A 16329-nucleotide genomic window follows, 5' to 3' on the forward strand; every position below is an offset into this window, starting at 1 on the left:
TCTAATGGACAGTGATTCATAAAACACATTCATGAATCGGAGTTCCTACTGGTCCAAGTACCGAATCAACCCACAAGAGAATTATTTATCTACTTCTTTCTTAAGAAGGAATGGATTCCATCTCGTGTAATAACATTCCCGGCTACCTACTTCATCATGTCTCTAAAATACAAGGAATAGGATTCAGGATCTCAGAATCCGTACCGAGTAAATCAAAAGACACAAATCCATAAATAGGAGTCTGTTAAGAACTCAGGATTAAGATCATCCTATATATGACCATCGGTAGACTCAATTAGAATTTCTATACTTAACGGAATTTTTAGAAATTCATATTGTGTCTGTGTCCTTGTTCCACATAATCTCATTATGCGAAAAACACTCATTCAATATCTCACCATATTAACAGTGCGGATAACACCGTTCCATTCTTAATGGGAATGACATGTATTAATAATGTTTTAATTAAAGATTCTGAACTTTAATTAAATTCATTATGAACATTGCTTTTTGATTATTATCCTTAAACATTATCCTCTCGTATATAACACTTATATACAATGTTTAAGGTTACATAAATAACCATAGAATTTTCATTGATATTCATAAAATATTCATAAATATATGCACATAAAATAATGAATAAACTCTTTTATTAAATAAATAATAAATATCTTATTACATCTCATGCTTCTAGGACACTATTCCCAACAATCATAAACTCATAACAAATCAAATCTAAAAACTAAAAATCATAACAAATCAGATTTACGAATCACCAAATACCACAATTACACTTATTTTTTGAAAACATTTCATAAATACATTATCAAACAAAGAATGTCTTTTGGTTCCCGTTGTTGCCATGTCAGCCCATAAAAAAAATTACTTGCACAAAGCACAAAAATTGACAAGCCCATAGAAAAAAAGAGAGACAAAAAACAGAAATCATTGGCCGGGATCTACTCCATGGAACCGACGCTGGCCGAACTGGTTCGCGACGCATCTGGTGGTGCGAGATCCCTCGTTGGGAGGTTACGACAGCCTATTAACAGAATCTTGTTCGCGAGAACCAAGAATGAGGTGACAACCACCGCAGTTGCTGGAGTCTGTCATTTGTGAGAACGTCGCCTCTGTCAGATTAGCGTTGCAACGCCGATGGGAGAGAACCGACAGATAGAGAAGAGAAAAGCAAGGAAATCACGATCTCACTTTGCGATCTCTGATTTTTCGCCACAGATCGACGATGACGGCAACGAGGCAAGAGAGAGAACCGGAGAAATCACATCTCCAATCTTTGGCAACAACGGCAGCGAGTTATCCTTGAAGAGAGAGAGATGTCTCGAGGTGAAATCATGGAGCTGGTAAAGAGAGGTCGTGGAGAAAGAGAGAGATTGGGGGAAAGAGAAGCATTTGTCAGAAAACTTAAATGGATGGGTATATTTGGAAAACCATAAATCAAAAATCAAAATATGCTATAATTTATCAAGTTTTAAACAATACGAGCTTATTCTTTTGGAGTTTAACTTTAGTATAATTCTTGAGTTGAATTTGAGTTATAATTTGAGTTGAACTTGTAACTTAAGTTTGTGTTTGGTTGTGTACATTTGAGTTATGGTTTGAGATAAAAATCTTTTTAAGTTTGTATTTGAGTGAGTCAAAACTTGAATTTGTATTTAGATAGTATTTTAATAAAAACTCAATGCTGATGAAAAATTTTAATAGGGTATATGGGTCGGGTTTTATTCGTCTTTCGTTGTCAATGCATAGAAAAAAAAATAATCTCAATCAGAATTAAAACGTATGTAACTCGAGTTACATTTTTTTGAATTTTTCACTCAAAAGAACAAGCCATATGTTATTTACTTTAAAACTATATTAAGAAAATGCTACTTAGTACATTTACCTAAAAAAATTTAAGGTGGGGCCGGATCAAACCGACAGTAACAAGTCTTAAACCGGCATGTTTAGCTCGGCCTAAACTTACAATTTTATTTTCACCAGGTAAATTTTCAGACAATTTATAAAAAAAATAAAAATAAAAAATAGATCAGCAAAAAAAAAAATTAAAACATGAGTCGATTCTCTAAAGGAAAAAAAGTAGCGATTATTGCATTGCCAACTTTCTCGGATATCCAAGAGGAAACGTGGCGGGCTCTCATTGGGTGAATACCCGTATAATCAAATCCGTCGCCGCGTGTAATCACTGCCAATTCCTGGCATAAAACGCCTCTCCAGTCTCCACAAAAAAGAGTGGTTGTACTGTGAATTGTAATTTTTCGCTATTCTTCGCTTTGAACTGAACAAAGTTGTGTATGGTATCCAACAACCCGAACCCGCAAGAGGGCTTTTACCTTGACCCGAACGGAATGGCGCTGCCCGGCCTCGGCCCTTTCGCCGCAGTCACCGCCACGGCGGCGGCGGCGGCCTCGACGACGTCGTCTTCGGAGGATTTGTCGAAGAAGATCCGAAAGCCCTACACCATCACCAAGTCCCGAGAAAGCTGGACCGAGCCCGAGCACGACAAGTTCCTTGAAGCCCTCCAACTGTAAATTCTAACTTTCCCCTCTCGATTTCCTCTTCCTTTCTATCTCTATTATGTGTATATGGATAATTTGTGATTTGCGAATGTGTTGTAAATGGGGAAAATAGGGTTTTAGGGTTTTTAATTGGGATTGATTTGTCGGGTTTGGGAATTCGTTTGGTTCTGAGATTCTATATGTGAGAAAAGGTGTAGGAAAACAAAGAAAGGATTGGGATATATAGCTTTTTAGTTGTAAAAAGGAAACATGTGACGCCCATTTTGCCATCTTCTAAAAATTTGGAGACCCCTGTGGTAATGTTCAGTGTTTCATTTCAATTCAGAGCTAAATTTAATATTGATTAAATGTGGAGAGAAGGAAAAAAAGATAAAAAATTTGAGAGAGAGACGGAGAGGAAGATACAAACTACCCAGAATTTCTCTCTCTGTAGTGATTTTCCTTTTAAGGCGAGGGCATTTATCTTCTATAAGTTAGGAAGCTTGGAATAGCACTATGGATAAAAAGAGGGTATGCCATATGTCTTTAGATAATTGTTGGATAGCCTACTATATGGCTGTTATGATAGGTTTTTTTGACATCCATTTTGCATCTAATTGCGAGGGAAGAATTTTATTTGTACTGTTTAATCAGTTGAGATAGAATTTTCCGGTCAAACCAGCAATTTTTGACTAAGGATAAATTCGTAACAATTTATTAACGTGTAATACTGAGATAATAGTCCCCTACTTACGACAGGATGGCTGACCACGATCACGCCAGAGACGACACTGAAGTCATCGAACCTATTGCCCCTCACATACAAGAGCTGCCTAGCACAAGTCTTAGCAAGGCCACTGATTACTTACAAGATGGATATCGAATCTATCTGCAGAAGGATCATCAGGAGAAGTATAGACGCTACGCTTTATTGCAAGCGACTAACATCTTTAACACTCTCGTAACTCTCTACTCGACTTTGTTCCATGAACAGTGGCAACATTTTCGTAGATACTTGGAACAGTTTGACGTTCCTGCAGGTCTCACACAATGGACCTTTGCAGCCAGAGTCTACGTTTCATGTTGGATACATGATTTGTACCCACCAATTCGAGAGGCCGTCAAGAAGCTCACGCCCTTGGCATTTAAGCAGCATTTCTCTATGGGCGAACCCTTATACAGTCTGTTTTATGACGAGTATCTCGTCCGATTGAATGCATCAATACGTCCAACTTACTTGAAAGGAATGATGGAAGATACCTTGTATATTCCGATCTTTTCTGAACAACCAGTGAATTGGAGAGCAGATAACCCTTTAGGTATTGTCGGTTGGAACACCAACTACACATGCTTACATGGACTTATCGCTATCATGCAGGAGAGGAAGTTCTGGAATATGACTCCCCTCATCACGGACACATTGGGCCGACCCTTTTGGCTCTTTGACTGGCATGCTAATAATACCTGTTGTGCATGGTTTCCCGCATAAGGTAACTTCAGCATGGAAGACATCACACTTGGGTATATACTTGGAGTAGCTTGTACTCCAAGGCTTGGACCACGAGATGTGGATGATTGGCAAATCTTCCCAGATGGAATCGTACCAGCACAGATTCGAATCGACGGCTACCAGCGCGTCACAGAAAGATGCTTTTACGGAGCCTTTGAAGTCAGAACAATTCAGCTGAACGATATCACCACCGCCGCACTCCGATCGATACAGAGAACTCGCGAACCAATAGTTCGTAGAAGAACTGCACTCGGCCGCACCAAGCGCACACGCCCCGAAGCCCTACCTGCACTAGGAGAAGGAACGCACACACCGGCTTTGACGCCAGCTCCCCAGCAACCTGCCCAACCAGAGCAGCCTGCAGAGGAACCAAATGCACCGAAACTCCGTATCATCGATTGGACGTATTATTACTCTTGCATTTTAAATGTGGACATCCACACTCGCACAGGAGCACATCGAATGATAGTTTCAGGATCTTAATTAGTTTAGTTTCAGACTTTAATTCAATTCATTTTGGATGACTATAATTGAACCTAATTTCGTGTACTTCGTTTGTTAGACATTCGCTTGAATTTGAAACATTTAGTGGATGCTTGGTTCATGGATTTAGAACCATGATTCAGAACTATTTTCGGTTTACGTGTGTTTTTTGTGAGAGAAAACACTAGCGAGCCGCGAACCATGATTCGAAGCATGACACGAATCCTCATACCAAACACCCCATTAGTTGTTTTGATTATAATATAAACATTATATTATCTTCTTAATTAACTTTTGGTTACAGACAGCTTCATCAGTGCTTAACAGATAGACTTATAACCATTGGAGACTATAATGAGTGTAAAAGCCCCACGATTGGTTAATAACCTTTCTTTGTGGAAAAGTGAAATTCATATAGCCGACCCCAATTAAGTTGGGAGTAAGGCTTGTTGTTGTTGTTTAATCAGTTGAGATGCTTTAGGCCTCGTTCGTTTCACTTGTTCAAGTTGATAACCTGAGTTAAAAAGTGAAATCATGTGAGAGAAAACACTTAGTAAAAACTTGAGTTATGATTTGAATCAGTGAAATGAACGGGCCTTAGTTTCAATGAGTGGAGTTAGAGGGTTTTGGTTGAAAGTTTCTTTCTTGGGTAATTGTAAAGCTGAATTTACTTGTCCAGTGACAAGTATTTTTCTTTGGCCTTGATTCGTTAGAGGGTTTTGGTTTTCAAGTTTCATGTTGTTTCTATTTTCATTTCCTAATACTTTAATTCTTACATTTTTTAATTTTTCACTGATTTTATTCAGGTTTGACCGTGACTGGAAAAAGATTGAAGCATTTGTAGGATCAAAAACAGTTATACAGGTTAGCTGTATTGCATATACGATCTACTTGTCAAGATTGTTATTCTTTTATAATTTATTGTTACTTTTCTTTGATTTTTATTTTCCCAACAAGAAAAGCACGGAATTTACTGTTTACAACCCAATTCTTTAAATTCATGAATAGAAATGATTGAGAAGAGTGTGCCTCAGAAGAGATATAGTGCATATAGGATTGAATGGCAAACGAGAATTTAATGGTAGGTACTGTTAGTTTTGAAATAGTATTTCTGTGGTTCAGTTCAAAAACTTGGACTGATATGAATTATTGGAAGGAGTTAGAACAATATCTTTATGTTTCCTGTTATCTCCAGTTACCGTTCTTGGTTCATTCATTTTAAGGGCACCAACAGGAAGCAATAGGCAATATCTTAACTAATGTAGTCTTAAGTTTAGTAGAAAATATCAATTAGTTTACAAATATTTTTACCCACGAGATATGAAATTTTTTTTTTTTTTTTTTTTTTTTTTTTTTTTTTTAGAGATACGTAGTCATGCACAGAAATACTTTCTGAAGGTCCAGAAGAATGGGACGAGTGAACATCTACCTCCCCCTCGGCCGAAGCGTAAAGCTGCTCATCCATATCCTCAGAAAGCTTCTAAAAACAGTCATGGTACTTGTTTTTCTAAACCATAAGTTGATAATAAAAAAATTATGAAACTGCAATCTTATTGCAACCTACCCTAGTGATGTATTTTGCTTTCAGCGCCCGCACTCACACAGGTGTCTGGAGCTTTTCATTCTTCATCTGCAGTACTTGAACCTGGGTATATTCAAATGCCAGATTCCTCACTCAGGAGTCCACGTAATGGTGCTTCTCTCTCTTCATGGACTAACAATTCTGCACAGACAGTCAACTTGTCACATGGAGCCAAAGGTTTGAATTATTAAATAATGTGTTTACTGACATTGGTGTGATCTAGATGACTACGTTTATGGATGTCAATGATGTTCTTTCCCAAACTTGGCATCTTAATTCTCCATATATGTTCTTTGCAGCCCCAAGCGCGGCAAACAACTGTTGTAGTAGCACTGAAAGCACTCTGGCAGCACGAGCGATTGGTGAGACAACTGATCTGGGAAATCATAGTCATCAATTGAGAGGTAAGAGCATTGCCAAATTAACGCCAAATTTTGGGATTTGGGTAGGAAAACCACTTTCAATACAATGCGATTTCTGGTGCTAAGTTTGGCACATGCCAAAACTTGGTATTTTGTTGCTATTGGTTGGTATTTTATCATTTCATTTAACAATTACAACATTGTCATCTTCAAATTATTTAAAAATTTAAAATCTACTTTTACCAGTTCTGAAGCTTAAAATTTATGACAAAACGTAGGCATAGCATTTGAATTAATATTATGGGTTGTAGTGGAGCTCAAAAGAGAATAACACATCAGATATGCCATTTTAATACTTTGTGCCAAATATAACATTAGTATTGGAGATGGTCTAGGGCTTCAATTCCTTTGTACCTGTATTGGTAAGAATGCTTCAGGATGCCCATTTTTCCTTGTGCAGTTCTTCCAGACTTTGCTCAAGTATATAGCTTCATTGGCAGTGTCTTTGACCCGAATGCTTCAGGTCATCTACAGAAACTAAAAAAGATGGACCAGATAGATGTTGAGACGGTACGTTTCCTTCAAATGTTGTAAGTTTGTTATTGTTTGATGTTTAACATCCAGGTTAGTGCTTAAACTTTAGGCAAAATCTTCAGGTTTTGGTTCATAAATATTATTTTGAGTATTCTTTTGCAAATATTGACAGCTGTAGATTTCTGTAATCTGAATATTTTGGTAAGCCCACGTCATAATGGAACGCGTAACATGTATTCTATTGTTGGCTCTTCTTCAGGTGTTACTGTTGATGAGAAATCTATCCATCAATCTAACCAGCCCTGATTTTGAAGATCATGTAAGTATCCGTGCCACTGAACTTTGGCCTATGCTTTGACCGAGAAAATAGCCTTTTGGTTCAGCAAGTCCTTTTGCAGTTAATGGTTCAATGTACACAAACTGGGTCTCGGGACATCTTAAATGGTTAAAGAATGAATTAGGCGTAACGATTTCTCATGGTAGTCTTTCTTTTAGTTTGTTGCCGTTTCTCAAATTGAATGATTAACGCTGCTTGCGGTTCGTTGGTAATAAGTTTATTGTGAACGAAAATAACAAATAAGAAATAGGTAAAGCTAGTTCATTTAGTCCCGCACTTCCTCCAAGTATAACCTGGATTTGTTTCATTGACACAGAGAAGGTTGCTTTCATCCTATGAGATTGAATCGGAGACTACAAATCACAATGAAGCAAACAAAACCATTAATAACGACCAACCCATGAACGTTGCTTCGTTTGTATAGCACCTAAATTGAAGCTTCCCCATCCTGTCTTGGTGGATTTGCCTGCAGAGATTTCTCATGTGGAGAAGAAGATACATAAAAGCAGGCAGATAAATTTCTAAGAAAGGTGTGAATTTTGAAAATAAGAGTTTCAAGTCGCACCCCAACTGTCAATTCGATTTTGTGCCCTACACAAAGTTGCAAGTGTTATCAGGCTACTGATACACGTACTGTTAATGAATTTTGCCATTCCAGTTTATGTATATATGAACAAAAGCAGAGAGAAGGGCTTTGAATGTATAGTTGTTCAGCTGTAAAGTCAGCAGTACAAGCTTCCGTGTATTCAAGTTTTGACTCATCACATGTTTTCTTGTTTGTGCAAGACAGGCACAGATATTAGTGTGCCTTGTAACCTAATTTTGAAACTTCTGATGTTGTGCGCTGGTTTTGGCAGCTTATCTCCTTTTTCAATGCATATTTCCGGTTGTTGTTGTTGTTTGATACAATTATATTACATGTCTATATCTATAATCTATGTTCTATAACATGTCTAGGTGGGGTTGTGTTCCCTCTTCAAACGCGTCTACAGACCTTTTTTTTTTTTTTTTTTAAGAATAAAAAATCGTAAATTTTTTTGCACGTTTAAGTGTGGAAGGATATGTCAATTGATAAAGAAAAACTCTTGTTCTAGTGAATGATGCAAAAATGCTAATGTCGCAAGATATCAGATTGGTTCCCTAAAAAAAAAAAAAAAGACTGAATGGTCAGAAAATTGTTTACGAAAAAAAGGTGGGTTTGTTGTTCATGTTTAGCGGGGGGTGAATTCGTGATACTACTACTAGCTACTGGCCAGTGCCTAGGGTTTTTCACATCTCTGTACTACCGAGCAAGTGCAACCCAACGTAACAAGGGCTTGGTTATTCTCGTCTTCTCCAACCATGGTACCATTCGCCTCCCTTTCCACACGCTTATCGACAAGCTACTTTTTGCTGAACTTTTTTTTTTTTTTTTTTTTTTTTTTTTTTTTTTTTTTTTTACTTTTATTCTCTTGTTCAGATTATACCAGAGAAGAATCGACGAGAAATCTGCAAGTATCACTTTCAAGGTCGCTCCTATATCTTGTTGAATTTATGATTCTCACTTTCTATTCTCTGATTTCTGTTCTTTTCTTTTTTTTTTTAATGGGAATTTTTCAGCTTTTCATTTATTTGTTTTATAGTCGAATTATTGTCTGAATTCAATAATGTAGGCGTGTAACATGGTTGTGTTTTCTCTCGTAAAGCATTAAAAAGGAAAAGACATTAGTGTATGGGTGTTAAGTTGGTGTTGCCAAAAATCTTACATTGTTTTTTTTATTTTTTTTTTATTTTAATGTCCAAAGAGGGAGTTTGTTACGCGAAGAAGGATTTTAATCTCCCGAAGCACCCCGAGATTGATGTTCCGAATCTGCAGGTCATCAAGCTGATGCAGAGCTTGAAATCTAAGGAGTATGTGAGGGAGACATTTGCGTGGATGCACTATTACTGGTACCTTACCAATGATGGAATTGAGATTTTGAGGACTTACTCAATCTTCCGTCTGAAATTGTGCCCGCCACTTTGAAGAAATCCGCAAAACCCCTCGGTCGCCCTACGGGTGGTCCGCCTGGTGATCGTCCACGGAAGTGCAAAGCTTTACTTATAATACTCGCTTTTCGGGTTCGCCGTGCCAATTTTCTGTATGATTAAGCATTAATGCTTGTAAATGATTTTGTGTTTCTAGAGGCCCACCTCGCTTTGAAGGAGGTTCGAGGTTTGGTGATCACGATGGATACCGAGCGAGGTCCTCGTGGGCCTTCGGGCGATTTTGCTGGTGACAAAGGAGGCGCGCCTGCAGACTTCCAGCCCTCTTTTAGGGTAAAAAATCTACTTCATTTGTGAATTGCCAAGATTGCGTTGTGAATGCACAATTTTTTACATCATGTTTGGATCAAATCTCATCATGTGAATAAAGCTGTTGACGTTGACTGGAACTATTATTGTTTGAGAGTCTAGACTATCAATAATAGAACTAACATTGATGGGATCTTTAATCTTTCTGGTTTGCTGGCTTAGACTCCAAGACCGGATATTTCGATTGCACAAAATATGCTCTCTGTTAATTAAAAGCTACTAATGTAGTTGGTAAAGATGAACAAATATTATAAGGAGGAATGAGGAAGCAGGCATTTTTCAGTCTAAACAACTGATAAGTGATAACGAGTATATGACATTTTTGATGCACGGAGATAGCAAATATCTAATGCGTTTCAGATGTGGCTAGTACCAATTTAAGTGTATTGCATTTATTCCTGTATACTGTTTATGAACTTTGGCTTTTATGAAAGTTTGTGAATTTCTTATTTGCTGTTGGGTTTGCAGAACCTCCTAGTTCAAGTTTTACTTGATTTTTGTATGTTTTTTTGTTTTTTGTTTTTTGTTGTCTTTACGGTCTAGTTTAGCAGCAAAGCAATTCAGTGTTTGAGAACTGATGTAAGCAGAGTTTTTGAAGACAGAGTTTGGACTGCTTCTTTTATTTTCTTCACGTCTTTTTGTAAGTGTTGGTAGATCAAATTGGCTTTTTGGAATTTTATAGTAGTCCTAACACTTATATTTTACTCTTTATAAGCCCTCTTTCATTGTTTTATTTACCTCTTTATCGAACCGGTGAGTGTTTAGAAAAGGCAGTACAAAACTTTTTTTTAATAATCATTATCACCTAATTTTTTATTATTAAAGAGCCATATTACACTGAGGTCTGAATGATCCGTATCACTTGATTTGCAAGTGCCAATAATTTTTTCATTTGCATGAGAAAATAAGCTTTAAAAGTTCCAAGAGTTCAAGTGTACGTGTCAATTTTTTATATCAACTTCTATGTCAATTTTTAAAAGTGTAGAACACCAACTTATGAAAAAAAAATTAATAACTTTATGTGATATTAAAATCATCACCGTTATTTTTTTATATTTTTTATTTTTGATTCGAAGGTGAGAAAATTCGAACTTTACATTTTATAGTAGTCTATTAGGCTATATCTATCACTATATCCTCGTGTATGTATATATACACACATACATATATATATATATATATATATATTTATACCCTTTTACATGAGTATTCTGAGATTACATATTTCTTCTAAATTTTTTTCTGAAACACTGAAATTGGCTAAATTACGGACTTAAATCATCTGCCAATTCTAATATACACATCTCTATTCAATAATATCGTATAATTTCAAATATGAAAATGTTTTTTAATTGGTTTTATCATGTCTGTTTTTTCAATTATATCATGGCATTATGCCATATCACTTAAAATTAAAGTTGTTCTTTAATTGATACTATCATATTTGTTACCATATATCGTCGTTTAGTGCTTATTTAGCGTGATAGTGTAAACACATAATTTTAATTATGTTATAATATTTTATTTATATAAAAAATTAAATTTTAAAAATCATAATTAAAATTACTAAGTTAAACTTATATACCAAACGAGTCCTTTAAAAAAAAAAACTAACTATTACTAATTCATTTATTATCATTATTATATTATTAAAAGTTATTACGGTGAGACTTCTTACAAAATTTACTGATAGAATATTTTATTTTAATTGTTTAATTAAGTTTTCAACAGTTAAAAATTCAGAACGCGCCGTAAAAAATCACGATAAGGAAATCCATTATTATTATTATTTATTTTGTTTATAAAAGCTATCGTCGGAGCTCTGAATCTGGACCAGCATTCCAAACTCCCAAGTCAGCGAACCAAAGGCGCCTGCGCATTTTAGCGCGAGTTTTGTACCTGCAATTTCCCTGCGCAGTACGCACCCCTGAAGGGCCTTTATCCATTTATTCATGATTAACTCTCCATTCCATGGCCTCGTCGTCGCAATCGCATAGAAAGAGACTGAACAAGCGATCCAGCTCCAATTCCTACTCTTCCATGGCTTCCAGGCCTACTCCTCCAAATTACCGAAAAATCTCTCTCACTTTCTCCGTCTTCCTCATTTTCTGCGTCGTTCTTACCCTCGGCATTTCCTCCAACATGTGGAACAAGCTCAATTCCTCCTCTGTGTCGCCCACAATTTACTCGATCGAGGTCGTCAATGAATTTCCTCACGATCCCCAAGCATTCACCCAGGTAATTCTCTTCCCTGATTGATTTCTACGACGAAAGAAATAATTTTTGTTTAGATGTTTCCTTTTTCCCCGTTTCAGATCGTTTTCTTGCGTATTCAACAAAACAAATTCGATTTTTATTGGTTTATTTTGATTACTGAGTGACACTTGAACTGATAGTTAACATTAACCGGTTCTTCTGTGTTTCACCTTATAATTAATTCTCAGATAGTCCTTTTGGAGATATGTAATTTTATCTCAGGAAACAATTTGATTCGTATTTTTGTCTTCAGGGGCTTGTTTATGCTGAAAATGATACCCTTTTTGAGTCAACTGGCCTCAAAGGGCGGGTGAGTTTGTTTGTTTTTTTTTTTTTTCAATTAATTATCGATTTTTTTTCCCACTACAGGTTTTTAGGGTGCATCCATAGCATAATCTGCATGTTCTTTTTCAGGGTTCACTATTTTCGTATGCATGTATGCAGACACAAATTGATTTTTTGAAGTATTGACTTGGTGGCATATTTTGCATTACATGAATTACTTTCACGCTGTTGTTACATAACAGAGTGATTTTGAGTGTTTCATAATTTGACTTCATGAATTTTGTTGTTCCAGTCAACGGTGCGAAACGTAGCTCTTCAAAATGGGAAGGTATCGTTCTTAGTCGCAAAACCCTTTTCTAGATCGGTCGTTTGTTTAGTTAACTGCATAATTTTTATGCCGAGGTAAACAAATTTTGGAAGTTATATAGATAGCTACAAGTTTTAGATCAATAAATGATGTCATTGGCAACTTCATTATTGATATCACTTAATAAGGCTCAAATTCTTGTGCTTCCTAAGTAGTCGTTTTTATAATGTAGATTTTTAGTTTACCAACAAGACAACTATATGTGGTGGAGTAACACAGTTGAATTAAATTCAGTTTTAATGCTTGGTTCTAGTGCCGTGATGAGCCAAAATCTTAAATTTGAAAGTGATCGCTATTTTTGTATTACAGGTTGAGGTTATTCAAAGGATGGATGACTCCTATTTTGGCGAGGGTTTAACTCTAATTGATAGAAGGTATCGGAGTAAAAAGTATATATTGCATTTTGTTCTTTTTATTTGCTGAAAAATGGAGTAATGAGAATTCAGAGGTGGCATTTTTATGCTCAAATGTTTGATCATATAAATTGCACAAGTAATGCCGGAGAATCCTCAAGTAATGCTGATTTAGAAATTTATGTGTTCCTTTGTAGGCTGTTCCAAGTAACTTGGTTGACGAAAACTGGTTTCATATATGACCGATATAATTTAAGCAAAGTTGGTACTTTACCTTTATTGCTTTCCAAATTATTTTCCTATCATTTGACTTGTTATTATTCTTGTGATTACTATTTTAAACTTTTTTCTCCTTTGCATATCAGTGAAATTTCCAGCTGATCTTGAGATATTAGTATCAGTTTTCTAGGATTTCACTTGTCAATAATGTTTTGCTTCGGATGAAATGAGACATCGGTTAGGTAATCTCAACCATGTTTCAATTGCTCCTTTGTATATCAATTTAGGTTGACCAAAATGGGATATATTTCATCCTTTTTCCCCCTTAAAGATGGGATATATTTCTTACTTTTTCTTATCTTACAATAACCTATTTACTAACCTTTAGCATGCGGTTTCTGTTAACATTTTGCTTGCTGAAAAAGTTGTTTTGAATGATGTGCCTCCTCTTCTTAGTGCTTAAAGGTTAATTTCCAGGTCCGGGTTTGTGATGACTTTTATTGCTTCGTGTTTAATGCAGTTCAAGAAATTTACTCACAAGATGAAAGATGGTTGGGGACTGGCAACTGATGGAAAAGTGATGTTTGGAAGTGATGGGACGTCAATATTGTACAAGATTGACCCTCAAACACTGAAAGGTTTCTTTTGTCCATAAAAGTTATCCTTTCTTTTTTTTTTTTTTTTTTTTTTTTTTTCCCCCTTGGGGGGGGGTCTCTGGCAGGTGATCTGCACTAGATCGAAAATCCTGCTCCTGGAAGTTATTAATTGCAGTTTCTGTTTAGATATTGATGAACAAGTGATTTTCCCACTGTATGGGGACTGTTCCGTTTTGATCTTATTATTCTCTCATGTGCTCGTGTTTGTTTGTTGCTTTATTTTATTGTCTTTCAAACAGTTACTGATAAACAAATAGTCAAATTCAATGGTTATGAAGTGCACAACCTTAATGAGCTGGAGTTTATAAAAGGTGAAGTTTGGGCAAATGTTTGGATGGTAAGTCTTTTCATCACTGTACAGTGAAACAATGTATAATTCTTTCCTTGTTCTATATTTTCAGTGCTGCGCTCAATTGCATTAAGTTAATGGTTCAGACATGCTCCAACTCTTCATAATGCTACAACGTCTCAAATATATTGCTATATTCATGCTTTATTTTGAAGAGTTTATAAAACTGCTTCAAAATATTGCTATATATCTGACTTAAAAGCAGTTTTTATTTTGAAATGTTCTATATTTCTTTAACATAATGCGTTCTTAATGCATAGACGGACTGCATTGCTAGAATCTCACATGAAGATGGCAGCGTGCTTGGGTGGATTCTCCTTCCAACTTTGAGGTCAGACTTTCATTTTGATTTCGTTCTTATTGTTCAAGTAAACAAGTCTACCAATCATGGAACACATCAAGGGGTTTCCTTTTTTGTTCAGAGTTTCATGGTATTTTCCTCTATCGTTTGCAGGGAGGGACTTTTACGGAAAGGCTATACTGTAAGTTATTAGAACCAAAACTATGCTTTCTATATACTACCTTTTTTAATACGAAGTGATTAGTATAGAGTTATTATTTCAATTGATAAAAATACAAGTTTCTGCATATAGATTCCCCAATTGAAAAATGACAATTCACCTATGTTTCACTTTGTATAAAAATTTGTTCTTTCGCCAGTGGACTTACCACCAAAAAAAAAAAAAAAAAAAAAAAAAGGAGAGAAAAGTGAAAGTTTGGCCTTTTTCCGACTTATTTTCAATTTTGCTATGTTCCAGGGTATTGATGTTCTTAATGGAATTGCATGGGATAGCGTCAAAGACCGGATTTTCGGTAAGTCCTGATTTGTTTTTAAGATGTCATTCTATCATCTCTGTGATTTTTGTTTTTTGTTTTTGTTGTTTTCCGAGCTGTTATGTTCTGTCAGTGTTTTAGATTCATGTTGTTTTCACGAAATGTTTGAATGAATTGTGTCGTTTAGGTGATGTTATCGTCTTTTTTAGTTTTGCATTTCTTATTGGTTTAAGATGATGACAATTTCCAATATGTTGTTTAGTCGTTGGCTCGTTATACTTTGTCGTTTTCGATGCTTCGTATAATCCCGTCACTTACCATCATGTTGTCGTTTTTCTTATTTTTGTGATTCTTATTATTTTTCTGGATGATGCGTGTTTTTATCTTTTAAACATGTTGTCGTTCCTTTTTTTTTGGGGGGTTCAAATAGTGTTTTGTTTATCTAGGTGTCTCTTTTAAGGAACTTTGTCGTTTAAAAGTTTTGCAGTTGTGTTTTCTTTTTCTTTTTTTCCCTGAAAGTACGATGTCTTCTTTAGAGAATGTTGTCGTTTTTCTGCATTTTTGACTCTTGTCGTTCTTAGGATTCGGCCGTTTCTCAGAATATTGTCGTTCTGTTATTTTCATAGGTATGTCGTTTTTATGTTCATGTCGTTTCCTTTAGATGTTTGGTAAAACTGTGTCGTTTAATAAAATATTACCGTTTTGTTCGGTTTTGTGGTGGTTTTTCTAGACAATATCATATTGTCTTCAAGAGATTGTCGTGTTTTCTGAGTCCTTTTTTGTCGTTTTTTTTCTTCGGTGTGATGTTTGCTGAATTTGTACCGTTTACTAACATTGTCGTTTTCTTCAATATTGTAGTTCCTGTGTTGTCGTTTTGCAGGTTGTATTATTTTTCAAACTTTTTGTCGTTCACTTGAATAATTGCTGTTTCTAAGGGATGCGATCCTTCTTATTATTTATTGAAGAAAAAAAAAATTCTTTTTAAATCCTTTTTATATAAGCGTTGTGCTGTCTAATATGTATGTTTATGCCCATAAAAATTTGCAGTGACAGGAAAGTTATGGCCGACGCTTTATGAGATCAAGCTGCATCCAGTCAAGAAAAAGTATAAGCCTCGTGTCATAGAGCAGTTGTGCTTGCGGGCTTCACACGATTTTGGGAGGGCGTAGACTGATATTTATCCGAAGATCTTGATAAATTCCCACTCCCACATTATGAGGCTTAGCACGAGTAGGCCAAACGTATACCGGGGTTACCTTTACGACGAGTTGTATCTGTTGTAAAAAAAAAAAAAAAAAAAAAAAAAAAAAAACCACACAAACATTAAGAGGAACCATTAACTGGTTAAGCAAAATTATTGGACTTTCGAGTGGTGATAACAAAGTTATATATTTAAGTATATGCTAGTC

At 35.7% G+C, this 16329-nt stretch overlaps 2 protein-coding genes and 1 long non-coding RNA gene across 4 annotated transcripts; all 3 read left to right on the forward strand.

Moving 5' to 3' along the window:
• Nucleotides 1-2270: 2270 nt before the first annotated feature.
• On the forward strand, nucleotides 2271-8211 carry LOC21397379 (protein REVEILLE 6). 2 transcript variants are annotated; one of them, XM_024171768.1, is made up of 8 exons: nucleotides 2271-2548; nucleotides 5319-5376; nucleotides 5878-6007; nucleotides 6101-6271; nucleotides 6394-6498; nucleotides 6917-7026; nucleotides 7250-7309; nucleotides 7644-8211. In XM_024171768.1, exons 1-8 carry the CDS (start codon nucleotides 2316-2318, stop codon nucleotides 7749-7751), a joined length of 975 nt encoding a protein of 324 aa, XP_024027536.1. In that variant the 5' UTR covers nucleotides 2271-2315; the 3' UTR covers nucleotides 7752-8211. The 2 variants fall into 2 exon arrangements, with proteins under 2 accessions (XP_024027536.1, XP_024027537.1); XM_024171769.1 differs by lacking the exons at nucleotides 5319-5376; nucleotides 5878-6007; nucleotides 6101-6271; ... (2 more) ...; nucleotides 7250-7309; nucleotides 7644-8211 and adding an exon at nucleotides 3279-4642.
• Nucleotides 8212-8435: 224 nt separating this feature from the next.
• On the forward strand, nucleotides 8436-9913 carry LOC112093425. The gene is made up of 3 exons (XR_002903038.1): nucleotides 8436-8671; nucleotides 8787-8835; nucleotides 9112-9913. It is a non-coding gene; the product is annotated as an uncharacterized LOC112093425 (long non-coding RNA).
• Nucleotides 9914-11503: 1590 nt separating this feature from the next.
• On the forward strand, nucleotides 11504-16235 carry LOC21397380 (glutaminyl-peptide cyclotransferase). The gene is made up of 11 exons (XM_024171773.1): nucleotides 11504-11899; nucleotides 12171-12227; nucleotides 12495-12530; nucleotides 12879-12943; nucleotides 13120-13183; nucleotides 13662-13779; nucleotides 14037-14134; nucleotides 14407-14477; nucleotides 14601-14628; nucleotides 14905-14959; nucleotides 15968-16235. The coding sequence occupies exons 1-11, from the start codon at nucleotides 11633-11635 to the stop codon at nucleotides 16087-16089; spliced, it is 981 nt and encodes a 326-aa protein (XP_024027541.1). The 5' UTR covers nucleotides 11504-11632; the 3' UTR covers nucleotides 16090-16235.
• The last annotated feature ends 94 nt before the right edge of the window (nucleotides 16236-16329 follow it).

This window comes from Morus notabilis, unplaced genomic scaffold, assembly GCF_000414095.1.
Source record: "Morus notabilis unplaced genomic scaffold, ASM41409v2 Scaffold1094, whole genome shotgun sequence".
In the NCBI taxonomy this organism is placed as follows: domain Eukaryota; kingdom Viridiplantae; phylum Streptophyta; class Magnoliopsida; order Rosales; family Moraceae; genus Morus; species Morus notabilis.

Excerpts from the sequence above, each read along its gene's own strand:
- LOC21397380 (XM_024171773.1), top strand. The coding sequence starts at position 11,633 with ATGGCCTCGTCGTCGCAATCGCATAGAAAGAGACTGAACAAGCGATCC. Across the intron at positions 12,944-13,119 it reads TTAACTCTAATTGATAGAAG|GCTGTTCCAAGTAACTTGGT; the intron begins GTATCGGAGTAA and ends GTTCCTTTGTAG. Across the intron at positions 14,629-14,904 it reads TTTTACGGAAAGGCTATACT|GGTATTGATGTTCTTAATGG; the intron begins GTAAGTTATTAG and ends GCTATGTTCCAG.
- LOC21397379 (XM_024171768.1), top strand. The coding sequence starts at position 2,316 with ATGGTATCCAACAACCCGAACCCGCAAGAGGGCTTTTACCTTGACCCG. Across the intron at positions 6,008-6,100 it reads AGCTTCTAAAAACAGTCATG|CGCCCGCACTCACACAGGTG; the intron begins GTACTTGTTTTT and ends TTTTGCTTTCAG. Across the intron at positions 6,272-6,393 it reads CTTGTCACATGGAGCCAAAG|CCCCAAGCGCGGCAAACAAC; the intron begins GTTTGAATTATT and ends TGTTCTTTGCAG.